This window comes from Besnoitia besnoiti, chromosome I (genome assembly GCF_002563875.1).
Source record: "Besnoitia besnoiti strain Bb-Ger1 chromosome I, whole genome shotgun sequence".
Lineage (NCBI taxonomy): Eukaryota > Apicomplexa > Conoidasida > Eucoccidiorida > Sarcocystidae > Besnoitia > Besnoitia besnoiti.
Window position 1 is genome coordinate 6,177,939 of NC_042356.1, and position 16,103 is coordinate 6,194,041.

The following is a 16,103-nucleotide window of genomic DNA, read 5'->3' on the forward strand; positions in this document are numbered from 1 at the left end:
TTTGTCGAAGTTTGCGACGAAACGGGTGCGCTCGAGGCGATCAGAGACAGGAAGGAAGGCTCGGAGACAGGCTCACCGGTCGCAGCAGCAAAGCCGACTCGGGAGATGCAGACAGAGCGGCAGCCCGAGGAACAGCGAACAGATTCAGAAACCTCCGCGGCGGGCAAGAAGTGTAGTCTAAGTTGAGGTTGGAGCGCTCAGCGATGCAGTCGAGTCTGCAGGCCGCCGCCTGAAGGACGCTGGGCTGAGTCTCGAAAAATAAAGACAAGAAAGAAGGAACAGATGCGTTCTCAGAGAGATGCCGCGTGCACGCCAGATACACGCTGAAAAGCAGGGGCCCGCGACAAGTGAAGAGGGCAGGGGCGGATCGGAATCTGTGCTGCACAGCTCCCTGAACTCGCGCCGGCAAGAAGAGTTCTCCAACAATGCCGTCGCTCTCCTGTGCCGCGCTGCGCGATCTTTGATGAGCAGCTCAGCGCGTGCGCGCGGTTGCAGCGGCAACGTTCCGAGAAATTTCGGCTTCAAAAACCCCAGAGGCCGCGGGAGCCTCTTTGCAGCACTCGAGCAAGACGCGAAAGCACGAGATCCTGAGTCGGCGAGCCTCCGCAACGAACCTCGAGGAAGAAAAAGAGAGAAGGTCGAGGCGTCAACCTCCAATCACGACGGACACACCGAGTGCAGTGACGAGCCAAGTTGTGCGGAGCAGGCAGGCGGCGGCGCGCCCTCGTTGCCAGCGAGAGCCGAGCGAGAGCCGAGCGAGAGCCGAAGGCCAAGGACCGAAAAACAGCCACGGCCAACGCGTAAAAATTCCCACACAGTGGCTGCGAAAGAGGCAGTCTGCCGGAAAAACGAGAAGAAGCCGTCAAGCAACGACGACCGGGGAAGAAAGCAACGGCAAGCGAACCCGAGCGCGGCAACGCGAAGAGGAAGAAGAAGATGCGGGAGAGACGCGCGTGGAAAGTTCCGATAAAGAGCGTTGACGGTCTCGTAAGAAGAAAAAAGCCGGTGCAACGTCTGCGAAATAAATACGCGGCTTCAGCCGCAAAACTGGAGTTTTGAGAGGAGAATTTGTGCAGCTTGTCTGCGCGCCGAATGAAAGAAGGCCGCTCTCTGTCCGTCGTGAAACAGAGGGAGTTGTCTAGAACGACGTCGGATGCAAACGCGAACCACTAACCGTAGAACCCCGATATCGTCCGCGGCCAGTGACAGAAAGGTGAGAAGCCAGAAGTCGCATGTTCCCTCCAGAGGAAACACAAAGAGCGAACGTGGAGCAGCGAGGCAACAACGAAAAGAGTGAGGGGCGCGTTCAATCGCTTCGCGAAAAAGATATCTATTCGGCCGATGCCACAGCAGTTACACACGACGCACAGAGTTGCGGCGCTCCAAGTTTCCGCCGAGAGTGAAAGAAGAAGAGAATGCCCAAGTGTCTGCAAAAAGTGTGCACTGGGGCCGTGAAATCTGGCATGTTTGAGAGAAAACACAACAGGTGGTAAGGCAAGAAGAGAGGCGCCAGCCGTTGAACGGCGTGAAGGATCGCAGCAGCAGCTGCCTCAGCCACAAGACGAGAATCGCACAGCCAGCGCGTCCGCTCGCTCTTCCACAGAAAAGTGAGGAGGCGGAATCTGACAAAGAAGCCCCCGGTTCAAACGCCCTCGCGCCTCTGTTTACTCGAGACTAGAGTCGAAGTCCTTCGCAAAAGTGGTGCAAGAGCTGGTTTTCTCGTCCGCGAGCAGGTTAGCAATTTCGTTCGCACCTCTGTGCGGCATCGCAGCATCTGCGTGTCTGACAGTGACACGCGCGGAGCAAACAAGAGTTTCACGCGCAGTAGGTGAGTCAGCTTAAGGTCTGAGGCACAGCCGACACACACAGGCCTGGGAGGAGCCAACGAAAAAGTGAAACGCATGGAACGTTGCTCAGAAACCACGGTGTCAGCCATCAAGGCTCGTTGGCGGAACGAGCCACCATAAGGAAGATAGGATTTCCATTGGCAAACTCATGCGACGTTCGCAGAGGCGGCCCGACAGGTAGATGGAATGTCCGCTTCACAAAGCATCGAGAGCGACGTTGCTGAAACGGAAGATATCTGTGGCGAGTACGTGTCCTAGCAGCATAATGGTCTGTGAAACGCCCTCGCATGTCTTGTAGGACAACACTGTCGAGTTCCACAACACTCCGCCAGAGGACAGGACAGGCAGATCCGAGGCACGCGGGAGATCATCGAACACACTGCGTCTGCTGAAAAAAATCCCAACAAACGGACAGCAGACCGAGGAAAGCCGTGGAGCTTCGGTTCGTTTCTGAGTGTACCAGACTACTGCACCCGCGTTAAGTCACGGCGTAGCAGCGAAGCATCGAATGTGGTGGCGTCCCACGGAAGCTTGACACTCCTGGTGTTCGTAGAGTGGGCATGGTGACAGCGTCATTTTCGGTTGCTTGTGAATCCGTCGCCATGGGCGTATCAGGTCGTGTTCATTTGATACACAACACACATCAGGCGCACAGACTGGCCACGAGATATCCTGTTGCAGAAGCATTCTAGGACGCAATTCATGTTCCACAACTCTCGTTAGAGTACAGAGTCGTACACCTGTTGTAACCTACCGAGAGTGTGGGCAAGCCCATGCGTGATTCCCGAGGGGAAGCATATAGTACAGCGCTTCTGGCAGTGTGTTTGAAACTCATGGTTCGCTTGAGTTGTGCCACCAGTGTCTGCGCACCCGTGTACGGCCTTCCATGGGGAGGCCCACACTTGGAGCAATTAAGTTTTTCATCCTGGTATCAATCATTGGATTCACGTATCATCCTGATACGACATAGTGGCTCGCGGCGGCGTCTACTCAGAAGTCGTGAGTCGATCTTGTGCTTGTGAATCCACCAGTTCCCGTTGGATGCTTGTTGCTGACAGTTCTCATGCGTCTGGGCAAGCGCGGACGCGGATCGCTGGATACCTTAGAACCAGATGTCTGCACCCCGCGCACATGTAGATATGCACGAGCATGCAACGACGAATACGATCAGAGATACCATCAGAGTTCCTCGTGAAGCCAAGCATTCGGTTGCTTCGCAGGGAAAGAAAGGCATGATCCCTGGTGGAGCGGTCGGCGACAAGGGGCAGTTCCAGTTGTCCTTCGTCTGCCTGGGTAAGCGGACGAGCGATTTGACATCTGAAACAAACGCGCTTCCCCCCCAGTCGAGCCAGCGTCCTGCACGGAGAATCAGCCATACTCTGGGCACTACACACATATAGATGCATCATTGTTCCTACGCCTTTGATTAGACCGACTGCTGACGTGTCGACCTGACTGTGGCTAACGTGTTAAATGTTATACGTATCAATACATTCTAGGTCTGCCAGTACATATCCTTCTGGACAGGCTGTCACGTACGTGTATCCGCGAAACAATACGATACAGAATGCCATTTCTGCCTTGTAAATAAGGCACCTTACTATTCCGCTACAGTCCGGTCTGCACAGTGTGTAGACGCGCTGTTAGAATCGGAGGTCAAAGTCGTTCTGGCTAGTGCATGCTGCAGCAGAGTCATGTCCTCTGTCGTCGAAGTCCTGACTTAGTGCAATGCCGCTGACGACATACAGCCAGGTGGATGAACACATGCTTCGCAGTTAAGCACTGCGGCAATATGCGGTGTTGTCTCTTTCATGTAGGTCCGTTCCGTGGCTTCGTAACTCGCATACACACACAGCTGTGTTAGGCAAGCAGCTGATACATGCAGGCCGGATAACGGCCGACGACCTGGAAGATGTGTAAAGTGCCTGTATTTTCAGAAAACACCTGGGTATGCCCATCACACCCTTCCTGCGCTTCCCACAGACACCCACTGGAGAGCATTACTGTGGATGCTACAGCTCACGACCGTCCTCCGCGGTAGTCCCCAATCCTTCAGCACCTCCGCCACCGAAACTCTGTGCTTGGCTCCACTATCGCTATGGGGGGAGCGCTTACACCGTGAAGGCTCGTGCGTCTGCACGAAATGCATCAGATCATCTTTCTGACCACTTTGACGTGTTTCCGTCTTGCAAAGTCGTCGTATTCTTAGAGAGTCGATGCAAATCGTACAGGGGGTGAACGTGCAATGCCGTTTTTAGCAGCCAGAAGTCTGATAGGCACGCATCTCGGGTACCGTGTATTTAACCTGCTCGTACGGACACTAGCACCACGCACATGAAATGCTGGAATCTCTGTGTTTATACACCCCTCTTTGCGAGAAAAGGAACGCCCGTTGAGGGCATCATGCAAAGGCGGCCTCCCGGCGAATATCGCGGCTCCTCTCCGGTGCAAGAATGCCAAGCACGACACCTGAACATTTGCGTCTCTCGATTCTATCTACATCCCTCCGTCTGTCTGCGTCCGCAGCTTACGAAGAGGCTCGCCGAAAGCACCCCGCTCAGAGCGGAACCACGGGTGTTGGAATCCGGTGCTGCGATATGTACTGGTTCCGTGCTCACGTGTTCTTTCCCGTTGTTTCGGCGGAGTCTGGTAAAGCTGCACAGCTGTGTTTTCGCGTATGTATACATGCATATGCACATAGGTATACACACGATGGCGCCACCGCTTTTGCTGAATCTGATGCATTCATTCATCGGCGCGCCGGCGGCCAGCCGTACACCGCGGTGGATCCTCTACAGACCAATTTCGTCGGTACAGTTTATCGCCTGTATGTAGCAGCATGCCATACATTCCGCTGGTTTCCTGTGAATTGGACTGCACAGTGGCTGTAGACGCAAGCTATTTGTTCTCCAGTTTGTGTATAAGCCAACGGCATCCGTGACCACAGCGACACCGAGCAGCGACGACGACTGAGAAGGCCGGTAGACGGATAGTGAGCGATGCCAGCGCTTGAGAGCCCTCTTATTTAATCAGTCCTTTCTTATGGGAGAAGTAAGAGAAGCAAGAATGGACACAGATGTGTCTTTCATACGGGTTCCTACTGGCCTCATCCTGCGTTTCCTTCCCCGGTCTTTCTTCTGCATGCAACCCCGTCTCTGCCCGACTTTTTCGCAGCTTTTCTCTATTTTCTTCGTAGTCCGCTTGGCGACGCGCCGGAGAACCGAGCTGCTCTGTCCTTCTTGTGCCTCGACGTTTTCTCTCTAGACAAGCTTTCTGCTGGCCTGATTCCGATGAGGAGAGGGTCATGTTTCTCTTCTTTTTCGCCGCGGGTCCTTTCGTCTCCGTTCGAAGCGCCTCCACGCATTGAGACTGCTTCGCCTTTCCTGCGTCTTTGCAGTCAAGGAAAAGTTTCCGCACATATTGCAGAGCTTCTCAACCGCACACCTTTCGTTTCCTTTATTGTCTGCAGACGCTGGGCTCTTTTCCAAGCCCCATGCGTCTTCCTCCTCAGCATAGCTCCATCCTATTTTCGAGCCTGTCACATGCAATACCTCGCTGCTGCCTGGCAGCTTCCCGGCGTCCAGGGCGGCTTTATATTTCTTTTTCCCCCTTCCTTTCGGCGGCTATTTTCTTCCGCGCTTCGTCTGACTCACACATTCTCTCGTCTCTTGCGGCTTCCAAAAATCTTCAAACTCCAGATTTCTCCCCGACAAGAACTACGCGTGACCCTCGCAGCGCATGCGTCTGCTCAAGTTCTCGCGGAGAATCCGCAGCTGTATTTTAGGCCTTTCTCTTTCTCGCGGTGACACTCTTTGGCGTTTGTTTAATTGTCTGTGTCTGCATTCGTGTCCTCCGTTCTTGTCGCGTCTTCCTTTCAAAGCAAAACACTTCTGGTCTCCGTGTGGTTCCGCGCTGTGGAGACCGGCTCTTGGAGGGCGCGCGACACAGCTGTATTTTTTCCTCTCCCGCGTATATCTAAAGTAAAAAGTGACTTCTGCTAGGAAGGCTTGACCCGCATTTCTTTTCTCCCGGCCTCAGTCCGTGTCTCGTTTCTTTGTAGCCTCCGCTTCTTGTATTCTCACACGCCACCTCACGGCATTTTCTCGGGTTTCTCTCTTTCCAGCTGGGTCTGGCTTTTCCTCGCTTCGCGCCCCTGTCATACTCGTCGCGGCTTCTTTGCATTCGTCCTTTTCGACGGTTTTTTCTCGTTAAATCGCCGACACCATGAGTGACGACGAAGACCGTCAAGCCTCTCGCAGGGTCAGTCCGCCGCGCCGCATGCGTTTGAGAAATCATGCGAGTTGCAGATGCGTGGCTAGTCCGCGGAGACGGCAGCAGGCAGGCATGGCCGTTTCTCGGACACCTTTGAGTGAAATACTTTCAACAAAAGAAGGGCTTCCAAGCGAAATAGAATGCGTGCGCCGACCGACGCCTATGCAGATCACCCCATTGAAAGTGCATCTGTGTACACATTTATATTTTTATTTATATATATATTTGCACGCAGTGATGTTCGCGGAGAGGTACCGCTGTGGACGTCTGCGTGTAATGTTCTCCTCTCTTCATCCACCGACCTGGTTTTCCTGTGACTGCGAATATGCATTCGTCACTTTTGTGCGGATTCAGGTGTGGCTGTCGGCGTATCGGATTCGGCTGAGTCTCTCTGCAAAAACACTAGCAAATTCACAAAATGCTTCGGAAGTATAGCGGAACGCGAATGTGGAACCTGTAGCTATTTGGAGTACACAGGTCTCACTTTTGCGTTGTCGTTCTGCGCGACTTCGTTCAGGCTTCCGGCGAAGAGGAGGAGGAAGAAGAGGCGTTTTCGGGGTCTTCTTCTTCCGAGGAAGAAGAGGAAGAGGAGCGGAAGTCGAGTCGCCATGGAAAGAAGAGCAAGCGGAAGGGCGGGGCTTCGAGCCGCCGCAGCCGCAGCAAAGAAGGAAGCAAGAGAAAGAAACGACGGGGCGTGAATGCTTTCCTCGATGTGGAGGCTCAGGTGCGTCGAGAAAGCGCAGGCGTCTTCGCAGTCGCAGCGAGAAGCTCGTCAGGGCGCCCTCTTCGTGGCCGGCGTCACTGTCAGCTCAGCAGCGTACACATGCCGCGGCACCTTTGAAGAGACACGCGTCTTCACCGGGCGGCGGACCCTCGGTGATGAGCGAAAAAGAAGACACATACAGCCGACAGTGTCATCGTCCACCCTGACACCCGCAGACACGCGTACCGCGGTAGCCTGAGTGACGCACGTTGCGTGGTGCCTTCTCTTCTCTCTCTCTCCCTGCCGCGTATCACGGAGCAGACGACTCGTGCGCCCTCTTACGCGCTGTGAAGTGTCTTTACGCCGCGCGACGCCGAGGGCGAGGCTGCGCCTCGTCTGCTTCGTCCTCTGTCGAGAGGGGTGGTGACGTGCTTGCGTTTTTCGCTGTGTGGCCTCGGTTGCGGCACCTGCTGCCTGTCGTGTGGGCGCCTGCGTCTGTTTGTAGGAAGGCGACGACGACGAAGACGAGGAGGGCGACGATCTCTTTGACTACAGCGACGAAGCGGCGCAGGCGGCGCGGCTGGCGGCGCAGGCGGCGGAGCGACGCGCAGGTCCACGCGAGGCCCGCGGCGGCCCCCGGCGCGGTGGCGCGGGTCACCTCGAGAACGCGATCGACTCGCTCACGCGGCGCTACCAAGATCAGACTTTCGAGGAGGGCGAAGAGGAAGAAGATGACCTCGACGCCGACGCCTACGCATGTAAGACGCGGGAAACCGCGGTGGGGGGAACGCGCGAAAGGCCGGCGACTTGCGCGAGCGCCAGCGCTCAAAGCGACACGCGGCGGCGGCGGGCTCGCCGACGCCTACGAGCAGACTGCATTCAGACAGGTGGCTACGCCCGTTTCTGCTTTGGTGTGGACTCACCGTTCTTCGTCTCTTCTGTTTTTCCGATAAGAGACTCGAGCGACGCGCGAGGAGTTCCGCGCGTCTGCCGTCCGTGTCTCTCGGAATGGAGAGTTGCAGACGAATCGGCGACCTGAAGTGCATACGCGCTTCAAAGACGTGAAAACGTACATGCATTTATACACGTGTATCTACATATCTGTGTCTGCGTGCATGTACGCACGCCCATTTGTGAATCTGTGTATGGCTGCATTCGTCCGATGGGGTGCTGCGCCGCTTTTTCTCAGTCGAGGATCCGAATGAAAACAACCTGCTGCCAGACATCACCGACCCGAAGCTCTGGATGGTGAAGCTGAACAAAGTAAGCAAAAAACGCGTTTAGCTTTGCGTTCTCCTACAAATGTCGCAGCTGCCGCGTTTGATCCGCTTGTCCGTGGCAAACGCGGGCTCCTTTTTTTCTTTGCCATCTTTGTAATGTCCACGCTGGGGGATATCTCTGTGGACTGGCTGCTCGAGGGACAGGAGGTGTCTCACAGGCTCTGCGAGAGCTTTTCTGCTTGTTTTGCTGTTCGCGCCGCGAGCCCTTCGCCGCACGTGTGCTGACTGAGTGTGAGGACTTGCGTTCCGCTTCAAGTGCACTTTTTCGCACTTTTCTTGCATTTTCAGACGGGAGTGGAGCGCGAGGTGTGCGTCTCGATCCTGAACAAAAGCTTCCAGATGCAGGAGAAGGGACACGACTGCGAAATCTATTCCTGCTACGCGAGTGATGACCTGAAGGGCTACATCTACGTCGAGGCGTTCAGCCAGTACGCGATCAAGGAGGCGCTCCAAGGCCTGCGACTCATTCGCACCTACGGGGAAATCAAAATGGTACCCCTCGAGGAAATGACTGCGGTCTTCAACTCGGTGAGACTCAGCTAGCCTGCAGCCGCCAGCCCTGCTGACAACGGCACACTGTTCGACAGACAAATACACATTAACAGATATGTACATATATACATCCACATACTAATAGATAAATATATTTGCAAGGGTATACCTTTCTCTTGGTGTGCATCGAGTGTGTGGGGCGAGTCTCCACTGAGGAGACAGCTGCCGCCTGGCCGCTTGCGCGGCGTTGAGTCTGCGTTTCGTTTCGCGGTCTTCTCTGTCTCTGCGCGAGGTTCTGCGCTGTGTGGAGAGATGCACGACGCGGCGTAGGTCGCCTCTGCGTAGCCCGACTAGTGTATAGGTGTATATCATTCATGTGATCTTTTGTTTTCGCGATCGGCGTTTCATGTGCCCGCCGTGCTCGGAGTGAAGAGCCGGGTTTTCTCACCGGCTTCGGCCGAGTTTCGATCGCGCTCTGCTCTTGGTGTCTTCGCAGGTCAGGTCGCAGACGCCGTACATTCCGCAGCGAAACGACTTTGTGCGCGTGAAGAGAGGCCTCTACGCGAACGACATCGCCCAAATTCACCAAGTGGAGGAGCAGGGCATGGTCGTGACCGTCCGCCTCATTCCGCGCCTCGACTTGAACGACGTCCTCGACCGAGAAAAGGTGCCAGCTCTCCACACCCATGAAGGATATATATATATATATTATATGCATGTATGCATATGCTGTCTCTGTATGTGTTTATTTATATTTATGTGTATGCATATATATGTACATACAGGATGTGTGTATGCATATATATGTATATACAGGATGTGTGGATGCATACCTGCGCGTATGCATGTACAAGTTGGCGTATGTATGTGGATACATATACGCATGGATGTATGTGATTACATGTGTATGTGTATGTCTGTGTGGCTGCATCGATCACACATGTTCAAACAGAGGCTCTAAAAAGCACAGGCGAAAATGGCGACATATGCGTATATGTATATATATTCATACATGCATATACATACGGCTGCATAGACATACAAAAAAGATCCTTCGTGTGAGCAACAGAACAACGCATGCAGCGAGACAGGGGCGCGCGCGCCTGGCCACGGTAGGCGGAGTCTTTGCAGTTTTTTGTCTACGCGTTTCATCCGCCGCGATGGGTGTCTGTGACCGCCTCGCTTCCACTTTCCTCTCGCCCCGCCGCATGCATGCATCGCCTGTTTTCGATGTCTCGTCTCAGCGAGGCGACTTCGGCCGTCGAGGAGACATGGCGGCCCTGAAGCGAATGGGCGGCGTGCGGGCGCAGAAGCGCTTTTTCGATCGCGACGAGGTAGATGCTCGCGGCGGACAAGTCGAGCAAGGCGTCCTGCCAGGGACGGTTCGCTTTGCAGGTGAGACGGGCGCGCAGAGAAGAGCAAAAGCCCAAAAACCCCGACTTCCCGTGTGTCTGTGTAGTTCTCAGCGGCTGCGCGGTGGACGCGCGCGCAGGAGACTCACGAAGCGGAGCCTTGCGCGCGAGTTGCGTGTCGAAAGGCCTATTCTTTTCCGTCGCGCGCCGACTTCTTTCTCGCTCCGGGTGGCGCGCTGCGAAGAGGCCGCGCTTCGTTTGTTCTGCGCCTTTGACTCACAGGCATGACCTTCGAAGAGAGCGGATACCTCCTGAGACGCATCGCTGTGCGGCATCTCCTCGTCGGCTCCGCGGCGGCCCCCTCGCTGGCGGAAGTCACCGAGTTCGTCCAGGGCCAGCAAGGCAAAGAAGAGGAAGATCTCAACGAACGTGAGTGGAAATACGCGGCGCCGGTGGCCGCCTCTCACCGACACTCCCATTCTCCTTCTTAGCACATATATAGGTGCATATAAATATGCATATATCTATTCGTTCATACACGGGCGCGGGCATACGTGCGGCCCTGAAGTGCTTGTCATCCGCGTGGCTCACGCGTCCCCGCGTCTTCACGCGTGTGTATACATCTTTATCTGTATGTCTATATCTGCCTACCTACGTATGTATGTATGCTTGTATGTGTGTATGTATGTATGTATGTATAAATGTGTGTATGTATACACATGGGAAGGTGTGCGTGAGCTGTAGTAGCCTGTGGAGGCGAGGGGCTGGCGGAGGGTTCACCGCTGCCCGCCTGGCTGCGCGTGAGGCGGAAGTCGTCTGACACTTCACAGTGCTTCGGGTGCTTCGTGTCGCAGTCCGCCGGCCGCTGTCGTCATTTCTGAAGCGCCAGCGCAGCGCGTACCGACTAGGCGAGCGCGTGCGAATTGTGGGCGGCGAGCTCCAGGGCATGCGCGGAAAGATTGGAGAACGCAGGCAGGACCCTGAGGATGACGACGACGAAGAGTCAGTCGAAGTTATCCTCGAGGACAAGACACTCGGCGCCATCATGCTCCCGGTACGTTGCTGCAGGCATTTAAATACGTATATATATATATATATATATATATATATATACATACATGTACATGAAATGCTGATGTGGGTGTATATGCATATATATATATATATATTTATATGCAGATATAGGATGATAAGTTTCACAGTTGGGTCTCAGCGAGAAGTGCTTTGAGAAAGAATCCAGAGCTGCGGTTCTTCAGCAGGCCTCGGAGTTTCGTGTCCTTTGCATGTTCATTCTTTTCGCTTTTTTCATGCCTTCAGACGAGCCACGTCGTGAAAGACTTGCAGCTGGGCGAGAACGTGCGCGCAGTGGGGGGCGTCAACGCAGGGCACAGCGGTTTGATTACGTCGATCGATTTCACCAAGCAGACGGCGACTGTCTTCTCGCCGTCAGCAGGCCTCGAGGTTAGCAGAAATTTCGCTGACAGCAAGAGTCGAGAGCTCTCTCGCAGCACCCTGAGACAGGCTTGTCCGTGTTCACGCCCCTACCTGTGTATCCTCTGCATTGGCAGAGAAAAAGGCAGAACCTGTATACGCTTATTTATGTACATGCGTGTAGATATACATATAAACGCTGGTATGGATGTGGTTCTACGCGGTCCATGCATACAGTGTAGCTCATTCCCATTTCGTACCATCTCTTGGTGCAGATCTAGCTTATATCTGTATTGGTTTCGTGAATGGGTGCCGGAGAACAAGGTATGTGGCCTCACACGTCTTTTTTGTCTGCTGCTTGGGTGGAGCCTCTGCGGCGTGTGAGCTCAAAGGAGGCATTTGGAGGACTTGTTCATGGGCGCGACCTGGCTGGAAATCTCTCGCTTGCCCCCTCAGTCCGTTGTGTTCACCTTTTTCGTTCGTGTTTGCATCGTTTCCGCGCTTGACCACACCCAGCGCCGTGCCTCTTGGTGTCACCGCCTCTTTTCAATCTGTTTGCTTTTCTTGTGCAGTTTACATGCGGTCTGGAGTCTCTGACAGCGGCGCCGGACTCGGGCCTTGGCGAAGAGGGCTTGTCTTCGGTGCGGGGCTTTCACTTGGGGGACTTTGTCGAGTTGACGGGCGGCGAGAAGGGCGTGCTGGTTTTCATCGATAAGAACCAGTCCTCGATTCGACTCCTCCTGCCCTCGAACTCCACCGTCGCGGCGACCGCGGCGCAACTTGCCTCCAAGAGAAGCACCGACCTTCTCACGGCTCAGGACGAGGCGCGGGCGACAATTGAGAAAGGCGCGTCGGTGGTCATCTCTAAGCAGCAAGGCATCCTGCCTTCCTTCGCGAGCGCAGCGCCCGGCGGGTCCTACGTGGGCACCACGCTGGGCAACCTGCTCGGGATCCCCACGACCGCGGTCGGAGGGGGCCTTGGAGCCCAAAACCCGCAGGGCCCAGGAGGGGCGGGGACTGGGGGCGTGGGCCTCAAGGGCGCACACGCAAAGGTGCTGCACGTCTGGAAAGACCGGGTCTTCCTCAAAGTGATCGGGCGCCGCGAGAACGGCGGAATCATCGCCGTCGACGCGAAGCACGTCCGCCTCTCAGGAACGCACGCCTTCCGGTCGAACTTCCCGCAGGATGCCTTCTCCCGAAACGCGGGTCAAGACCCCACACATATCCTTGGAGCCGGACGCGGTCGCGCCCTTGCCATGCGCGGCGGCCTCGGCGGATGGGGTCGCGGCCGAGGCGGCGGAGGGGGCGGCTTCCGCAGAAATCCGTACCTTGGGAAACTCGTCAAGATCATGAAGGGAAGATACAGAGGACTCATGGCGACTGTCCGACGCGTCGAGCAAACTGAACTTCAGTAAGAGAGGAGAACCACGCGACGAGCAAGAGAAGAGGGAAACCGTTCTCACCTGATCCTGCGCAGCTGCCCTGTCTCTACTCCTCGTTTTGCACCTTGGGGTTCTTCTCTGCGTTTTTGATATATCGGAGTGTGTCTCTATGCCTATCGGCCTCCTCTTTCATGAGCTGCCTTTCCCGTTGTTTTCTTCGTTGCCCGCTCAGCGTGTTGCTGCAGATGAAGGAGCAGGAGCTCAAGATCCCCAAGTGCGACGTCCAGTTGATTGAGTCCGGCAGAGACTACCAGAGTAAGCGCGCAGAAGGAGCATGTGCGTGAGGCTGGATATTGAAACAGAGCTTCAGGCATCATTTCTGTGGTGCCTGCCACGCTAACTCGCACTCGCATGTGCCTCCATGAAACACTGAATCCGAGACGCGCGTCTCTTCTTGCCCTTCTGCCGCCCCGACCCCGTCCCCGCACTGACACGAGCCGCGTTTCGAGTTTGAGCTGCCTGCACAGTGGGGACATCCTCCCGGCAATTTTGCAGAGTGCAGACTCGAGGCTGTGTGCTCGTCTTCGCCTTCTGCGCGCCTTCAGGCTTTGTGGGTCGTATGGCGGCCGCGCCGCCACCTTCCCTCGACGGGCTGCCGCCGCTCGCGACGGGCGCGCCGCATGCAGCGGGGGCTGCCGGGGCGTCGGCTACGGGCGTGGGGCCAGTGGAGACGTCTTCTCTGTTGGGCTCTGTCTCCGCGTCCCCCGCCCGGACGCGGTCGCTCACGCCGATCTCCTCCTCCACGGCGTTCGCGCCGCCCTCGCTCTCTTCGCACCCTAGCTTTGCGCGCCAGATGGAGAAAGACGGGGGGCAGGCCTCCTGCTTCTTCGACGCAACTGGCGGCTCCGCCGTGGGCAGCGTCCGCAGAGGCAGCGTCGCCAGTTCCTTCCGAATCGACGACGGCTCCAGCGCTGACGGCGCGCTTCTCACGCCCCGAGACGACGAGGCCATGTACGGAAACCCAGCCGGCGGTGCCTGTATCCATGGAGAAACGTGGAAACTGATGAAACCGACTCCGCGTGGACTGCCAAATATATGGATATACACATATATCTACACGCATGCGTATCCGCGTCGATCTTCCACAGCTCTCCTACCTAATCACGTGCATATATATATATATATATATATATATATATATATTTATATATATATGGCCGCATCGGCGTGAGGGGTATAAGCGTCGAGGAGGTGCAGAGCAAGGGCAGCAGCGTCCGCATGTCGCTGTTTTTGTTTTCTTTGCAGCTCGAATTCGTCTATGTCCATGAGCATGACGAACATGTCGATTTCGACGGCGAGCCCGGGCCGCAAGCCCCCCGACTGGTGCTGTCCGGGCGTCGAGGTCTGCGTTACAGCTGGAACTGGCGGCTACCGCGGAAAAATTGTAAGTTTTCGAATCTCAGAAAGTTGCGAGTTTCCAAATCTGAAGCTCTTGCAGCCGCCCGAAAAGCTCGCTGCCAGCTGACGAGGATGCGCGTCGGCAAGTGCAGCCTGTGGTGGCGCGCGCAGGCGCGTGAGGGCAGGTCTTCCACCCCACGGCGCGACCGCGCCCAAACGCTTCACGCTCAGAGGGGGGTCTTACGGCGTTCACCTGTGCGCTTCGCCGATGTTGGCACGTGTTTGGGGGACGTTCTACAGCGATTGCTCACTCTTTTAGTCGGCGTGTGCCGCTGCGTTTCGCAGGGAGTCATCGGCCAGATTCTCCCTCAGGACGATCATCTGCTCTGCCACGTGTACATCGGCGACGAAGACCTCATTGCGATTGCAGCGGAGAGCCTGTCGCCGGTCATTCCTTCGCAGCCCGATCCAAACAAGGTGCGAAAACGGGGCGTGACAAGCCGTCGGCTAGAGGAAGAGACATGCTGGCGCAGAGGGCGGGGGGGGAGGGGGGGGGGGAAGGAGGGGAAGGGCATGGCGGCAGGGTTCTGCGTCGTTTGTCTTTGCTCGGTTGCGAGCGCCTCATATGCGCCGATGTGCCTGGTGTCTTCTCTTGGGCTCGTGCTCAGTCTCATTCCTCCCGCTTTTTTCCCGTTTTTTCTTTTTTTTTCTTTCGATTGAGTTCCGCCTGAGCGTAGGTAGCGCAGCTCATCGAGGCTTTTTTTTCTGTGTTCAGAGGGTGATGATTCTCGACCGCGATTGCTCGGAGTTCGGGAGGACTGGCGTCTGGGTCCAAGCGATCAGCCCCACTTGCGCGGTGATTCGCACAGACAACGCAGGCGAGGTCATGTGCGACCCGCGCCTTTTGGTCAACTACAACCCGCCGCCTGAAGACGACGAATAAAATAAGAAGGCGTCGCCGACACGCCTCATCGAATGCGGAAGAGCGCGCGGCGGAACGGCCGTGCTGGTGGGCGGTAGGGAGCTCTGCGGTGAACTTTTCGCGAAGAAAAAAGACCTGAGTCGAGCTCGATGATGATGATGTGTTTGAGTTCTGCAGGGTTTGCTCACTCGAACCGCTCCATCACACTCGTTTTTCTCCGGTGCGTGAATCTTTCTGCCTGCCTGCTGAGCCAGCGGCGAGGGCTTGCCTCTCGGGGCACTTTTTTGCACTGCATGCACGAAAACGTTTCTGTCTCTTTCGATTTTGGAGATGCGCCCGTTCGAACGTCTTCATTTTCTTCGATGGCATCGAATTCCCGCGCTTCTTTCCGTCTCTCTTCTCCCCCCTCCCCCCCCTCCCCCTCCCTCTGGCGACAAGCCTCACAAACCGCTTTTCCGCCGTCGTGCCTCTAACGTTTTTGGTCTCGTGCAGCTGGTTTCGATAGGGGGGCGTCCACAGATGCACGTTCGCCCTTGAGTGAAACGCGCAGTCGCAGCAGATGCACATAATTGACTGCGCTACATCGCCGCCTCACTGGACTCTTAAGACAGCAAATAGTCCTACATTTCACACACACTATCTATCTATCCATCTATCCAACTGTCTACGTCTATCTATCTATCTATTCATGTCCATCCATCTATCTGTCTATATCTATCTATCCGTATATATATGTATATATGATTATACAGATGGTGGCGTGGGGCTAGGGGACGCGGCCGCTAGTGTATGCTAGAAAGAGATTCATGCATACGGATAGATGTGTCTGGATGACAGACAGAGGGTTTGCGTGGCGCGGCGCTGCAGACGCTGATCCTACAAGAATGCGAGGCATGCGGTGATCTCGTTCAGGAGGAACCGCGCTTCGGTCTCGGGTGGGAAGCCTCGATACTCGGCGATGAAAGCGAGGACGCGAGAAACGCTTTCAGATTCTGGCTAGCAGGAAACCCGCCAGTCATAGCGA

The 16,103-nt window shown here is 55.7% G+C and overlaps 1 protein-coding gene across 1 annotated transcript; it reads left to right on the forward strand.

Annotated features, from left to right (window-relative positions):
* Positions 1 to 6,071: 6,071 nt before the first annotated feature.
* On the forward strand, positions 6,072 to 15,100 carry BESB_008710 (KOW motif domain-containing protein; the record flags this gene model as incomplete). Its single annotated transcript, XM_029359625.1, has 16 exons — positions 6,072 to 6,107; positions 6,637 to 6,843; positions 7,328 to 7,580; positions 8,012 to 8,085; positions 8,391 to 8,630; positions 9,091 to 9,261; positions 9,839 to 9,989; positions 10,229 to 10,375; positions 10,801 to 11,000; positions 11,264 to 11,407; positions 11,950 to 12,788; positions 12,992 to 13,074; positions 13,365 to 13,770; positions 14,065 to 14,203; positions 14,503 to 14,634; positions 14,933 to 15,100. 16 exons carry the CDS (start codon positions 6,072 to 6,074, stop codon positions 15,098 to 15,100), a joined length of 3,390 nt encoding a protein of 1,129 aa, XP_029222538.1.
* Positions 15,101 to 16,103: the final 1,003 nt, after the last annotated feature.